The sequence below is a fragment of the Chanos chanos genome, chromosome 3 (assembly GCF_902362185.1).
Source record: "Chanos chanos chromosome 3, fChaCha1.1, whole genome shotgun sequence".
NCBI classification, from domain to species: domain Eukaryota; kingdom Metazoa; phylum Chordata; class Actinopteri; order Gonorynchiformes; family Chanidae; genus Chanos; species Chanos chanos.
In genome coordinates this window covers 55,325,826-55,331,598 of record NC_044497.1, presented here as the reverse complement: position 1 = coordinate 55,331,598, position 5,773 = coordinate 55,325,826, and the positions used below count along the sequence as shown (strand labels likewise).

Here is a 5,773-nt window from a genome sequence, read left to right as displayed (position 1 = left end):
GCGCGTTCCCTGGTTCTATGTCCCATTAACAAAAATTGAAGCGAAACGTGTGTGTCGAGTGGCCAATTCTTAGCAATATTTTGGGCGATCAAGATAAACCACGGCCTTCAACATTCGGGTTGGGTGACTAGTGAGATGTCTGCAGTAAAATGTCAAAATTATACGAATAAGTTTCAGAATGAAGACAGGCAAACACAGTGAGAACTTGGTTATTTCGCGAGATATCGAGTTTTCATATGTGATGCATCCCCCATCTGCATTACCGTTTTCAACCGAGGGTGGCCAGAGCGCTTCCTGAAATTTTATTTCTGTGAACAAGCTCTCGCAAACCTCACTGGCAAGGGCGAGATTGCGCGTTCCCGAGGCTCTCTCGCCATAGAAAACAAAGCTATCTGCGCGGCTTCCATTACAGTCAGGAGAACAGACTTTAGCAGTATCTGCATGTACACCGATAGAAATTGCTCTGGACATGGATTTACACTGAATTTAAAGACCGTTTTAAATTGAGGCCTGCTTGGCGGCAGTGAGACGGCAGGACACTCACTGAACTGACTAAATAGTTTTTTCCGGAGTGCTTTGTCTTGGCCAGCTAGCAAGCCATCATTGTCATTTTCTGTTGCAAGCTACCCAGCTAGTGTCTGCTAGCTGAAAAGCCACGGAGAACATCGCCATGCCGTTATCAAAAGGGGATTATTAAGAAGGCAGATCTATATACAGAGGCACACGTCTTTTCCACCAGGTTTCACCGTTTTGCTTCAGGGAACCCGAACCTGAGCTACAGTCGCGGAACCCTCAGACTGTTGTCCTCAGCGACATGGCGGAGCAAAGCTACTCTTGGTGAGTATGCATAGATACAGCGCGACCTGATTGGATACGGTAATTTAACCGATTTGAACGAAATATTGAATAAAACGCTGTAAATGGTGACCACGTTCTGCTGTGATCGATACACGAAATATCCACTGCTGTACTCGTTCGCCAATGACAGCGAGTCAGTTGGTGCTGAGAACGTATTTGCCCCCGTAAGCTAACGTCCAGTTAGCATGCTAGATAGCTAGCCTTTGGTCGTGGACGGAAAATGGTTTAGTGGGTTAATTTAGCCGGCTAGCCTGTGTTCATGAAATCACATAAACAACACGATGAAATGGCTCTCTTAATCGTACCACCGGGTCACCAGAAATATATATATATATATAGTCATACCGACAGTAGTTACAGTCTTCCAACGTTATTTATTATGCATAATACGGTTAGTAGCAGAATAACAAAGAACAGAATCAGTTTGCACGCTAGCTCTTATGTCGGCTCAATATAGTGTATAGCAGCCATAGTCTGTCTTATTAGTTAACGCAGTTTGCCGTTAGGTTAACCTTGTCAATTAACTACCCATGTTAGCTAACTAATTAAGATTGACAGCAAACTAGGAAATGGTAGCAAACTGATTGCATTGTGTATTCTGTTCATTGTTGTGACACAGCCAGCAAGCTAGCGGCGTGAGTTAAAGCGAATGATAACTAATAAAACTATACATTGTCGGGTTAATTAACTGAGTCATTCATGTTTAGTGCAGTTGATTAGAAAACTGCCGTTACGAGCAGTGTTGACTGTTGTTGCGCGGTAAGAATTCCTGTTTTAGCTCATTAGTTGGTCGCTTAGATAGCTAATCCCTTGTCTGTGGAGCTCTAAACGGACTACCTCACAGATTTGTGATAAGTAGACCCTGCCGTTTAAGTCTGTCAAACGGGTCAATTTGTCATGTTTTAGTGTCTTTTACAGTGGAGGGTAGTCATTTTGTTTTTGTTTGCTTTCCACTCTAAATCTCATCCCAGGTTCCTCTTTGCTTGTGTATCCACGACATAAGTCTCTCGGCCATGCTTAGGCCAGTTTGAGAATTACAATTTTGTTTTCATTTTAATTCCTTGTCATATGTATTTTAACTATGGGTACCATGGCTAACCTACGTTTTTCCGTCATCAAGTATTTGAAAGTATTTGAACTATCCTTTGAACTCTGCATCGTTCAACAGACTTGTTTTTGCACACAGTGACACAGTTTCCCTGTGCAAGATTGTATTTCCGTTTCTGTAATGTTAAGGAAAGTAAAAACATTTAGTTAAGTCTGTATCCCCAGCTGCCCTTTGTGCCATGACTGGTTAATGTTTCCGCGATAGCGCTGTTATCAGAATGTCACCCACATTTATCCTGTCAGAGTGACTAAATGTCTCGTTGCGTGTCGTATGAGAGGTTTTGGTGTTATGGTGTTTAGCACAACTCCGCAGTATTGCTCCCTGTACGTGTTCCCTCTGTCGCAAGCCCATATTCAATACTAGTCATCTGTGTCAGCCAAAAAAAAAAACAACAAAAAAAGACGGGTCGTGTGTTTGCTGAAACACCAGTCTGCGGAGTCGTCATTTGTCCCTTCGTAAAGGACCTCTTGTGTCAAAAGTTCTGCTGTATTCTGTTTGTGAATAGAAGGCGGATGAAAATGAATTCGCCGTTAGTCACAGCCGTTGCCTGCTTACTCAGATACCCTTTCACCAAAACGTGCTCTGTGACACCCTCTGAATGTATCACTCAGCGCAGGTTCACCCTTCAGCCTCAGATCGCACTTGGCCTGTCCGGTGGCCTCTTCCTAGTTCTGGGTCCCAGGTTGTGGCCTTGCTAGGCATTGGAGTTGGAGAACTTGAATGGCAATGATCTGAGATACCCCAATGACTGAGGCTTCCCTGGAATCATGTATAAGAAATCTTTTTTAAAAAGCTGAACTAGAATCCTTTCCACTTAAGGAGTGACTTTTTCCTCACGTGCCCCCGTAGAGACTGGAACAGAGCGATGTTTACAGAGCTGGTTAATTGGCTGGTATTCATTTATCGTTAATTAGGTGTCACGTTTTATTATTTGACATACGGGTGTTTATCAGACTCTCACACCTCCTCCCCCCCAGTCTTGTTAGAATGCAGCAATTATAAGAACTGCAGAAAACAATGGGTGGATGTCTGTATATGTATAGAGACTCATATAAACAACACCTTTATGGCAGAAACTGTTGCAGTGATGTGTTGCCTCCTGCCTGCCACATTTTCAGATTTTACCAAGAGATTTGCTAGAGTTTATCCCTTAACACCTTGAGACTGATAAGCAAGTTGCTTCAGTTTAATCCAGGGTGGAAATTAGACACTAAGAGAAGAGGACCAAAAAAAAAAAAAAAAAAGATGTCGTACAGGCGCCAACTTGACCTGTCATAGGAAGGACAGCTCCCGCTCCCTCTAACTTCTACATTCAAGTCTAAACGCGCCAGTGGAAAAAGACAGGGATGAATGGTTGAACTCAGGTCATTCAGACTCTGACTCCATAGTGCTGACTCCTCAGCACCCACATTGTGTAGGCCAGCGTTTCTCAAACTATGGGCCGCGGACCATCTCCGAGGAAGCTGCCAGGTCCCCGGCCCCTTGACTGAACTTCCTGCTTTGAAAAATGGTAGTATTTTATTCAGGATTCTAGAATGTTAAGAGTTCCCGCCTGCGAGAACTTCCTTAGCATTCTAGAATCTTGGATAAAATGTTACTGTTTTCACCTGGCAAGTGAAAAAAGCACCGAGCATAATTTGACTGGTGCAGCAGCAGGGCTGTGCAGACCGGCACTGTCCTTGTCTCGAACCGGCACCAGTCCTCAACCCATAGTTTCAGAAACGCTTGTGTAGGCCGCACGTGTGAGATACTCAGTAGAGATACTCAGATAGACTGAACATGGGAATTTAAAAGAAATTAATGACACATTTATGCTCATAACTAATAAATTTTTCGCCTTGTAAGGTTTTCTTTCATTTTTCATTTCATTAATTAACTACCTCCTCTCTGTTTTTTTGTCTTTCATTTGAATGTGTCTACTCTGTCAACCAATGACAATTAGTCCTACTACATTCAGAAAATAACTAAAAACATATAATCTATTTTATGTTGGTGGACATTTTCGGCACATCAGCTGTGTGTGTGTGTGTGTGTGTGTGAGAGAGAAAGAGAGAGAGAGAAAAAGAGACGCACTATAGTGTCCAAAAACTGTGAGTGCTTTTGAGACGGTTTTTTCAGCGACAGTAGAAAACCTTTGGTGCTTCACTTTGCCTTTTAAATGAACAGTAATTATAGTATGGTTTTCATACGGCTCATGGGAAGACAGATGGTGACAGGCACTGCATGTATGTATAACAGCCCGTAACAGAGACATGGTGTGCAACCTAAAGCAGCCCATCTTCTAACTCTCACTTATTGCTATTTCTAGCCTGTGTAAGAATGTTCGTTTGTAAATAATGACACAATTAATTTGAAACAAACAAACTAGCGCATAACCCGAGACAGGCCTGTTGAGTGGCATTAAGGCAGTTAACCGAGGTCTGATAAAAACAGAAGTCACTCAGCCGAACGAGGCTACATACACAAACTTTTGTCAAAGAAAAGTCTTAGTAATGGAAAAGGAGTAGCCTTTTGAAAAATAGCCCTGACGGCAGACGTTTCATTGTCTACTTTCTTTTGGAGCGATAGAAAGAGTGAAGTTGAGTCCTCAGGGACTCGGCAATGTAAAAGGTGCTAGAGCAGGTCACAGAGATGTTCTCCCCTCTCTCATGAAATCGTAGTGAAACCGTTTAAAGCCGTTGGGTGCCTTTACGCTCTTGACTCTTAATTCGCTAGTGTTGTGGTTTATATATCCGTTCCCTTGGTAAGCGCAGCGGTGCTTGTCTGTGCTCAGACAGAGGATTTTTACACAAAGAAAAACTTGGAATTGTGTAATTAGACAGAGTACCACAGTTTGCTCACTGCGTTTAAAAAAAAAACCCCAAAAAAACCAAAAAACCCACATCAGTCACACCACAAAGGAAAAGTCACAAAGTGAAGTGCTCTGACGACGTGATTGGTCCACAGCAGAAGCGGGAGCATCTCTAGCGCTGGGTGGGGTTTTTTTTTTTTTTTCCTTTTTCTTTTTTCATTTCGTTGTTGTCTTATGCTAATGGAATCTGGAGAATGACACAGTTCTACAGTATTTTAACTGATGTACTTGTGAAGCAAAAAAGGCCTAGGTCACCTTCTCTTCATTGACAACATTCAGTTTTCTGTTGGTTATTTCATTGTTTTTGTTTCTCTTGTTATGATGAATCAAACGAATGTGGAGCTAATTAACACCACAAGTTAATACCAAGGTAGAATAAAAGAGAACAGAAACACCAAAGAGGATCCAAATGTCTTTTCAGTACTGAAAGTTGGGTTAACCATGGTCTGCACTTCACTGACATAGCACTAATAGCACTTCAGCTATTACCCGTGGGATTTTGGACCTTTCTTCGGAAGAGGAGATCTCCAAGCTTTGAAAGATCTGCTCCACACTCGACGTTCCAGAACGTTCCCATACAGGGTTGTGATGTTTAGGGAAGATGGTGACGGAACCCGGCCTCCGGTTTGTTTATCCGTGTGTATGAGAGACATTGGCGGCTTTTGAGTGTGGGCACCTTTTGAGGACACGGGTCTGGCACCACTGTGTGTGCCTGGATGCCCAGGACAGCCCAACGTTTCCCATGCCGTAAGCCTGCTGTGCCAGCTAATCATTTGACCCACTGACCATCGCGAGAAGTCTGGTCGAGTCATATCAGGTCCAGCGTGGTGTTGAGCGTTTGGGAACGGAACGCGTAGGCTGATGCCTTCCTTCGGCTTTCTCCAAACAGGAGCTCGCCCCCGATGCACTTTCTGACGCTGGTCAGAAGTTCAGGTTCCGTGTTCCTTGTACGGGGT

The 5,773-nt window shown here is 43.4% G+C and overlaps 1 protein-coding gene across 1 annotated transcript in view; it reads left to right on the top strand.

Moving 5' to 3' along the window:
- The first annotated feature begins 390 nt into the window (after positions 1–390).
- Positions 391–5,773, top strand: part of sppl3 (signal peptide peptidase 3) — a 22,131-nt gene continuing 16,748 nt past the window's right edge. Inside the window, exon 1 of the mRNA XM_030769129.1 lies at positions 391–837. Within this exon, the coding sequence (XP_030624989.1) occupies positions 815–837 (23 nt within the window). The 5' untranslated portion in view covers positions 391–814. The remainder of the gene's footprint in view (positions 838–5,773) is intronic.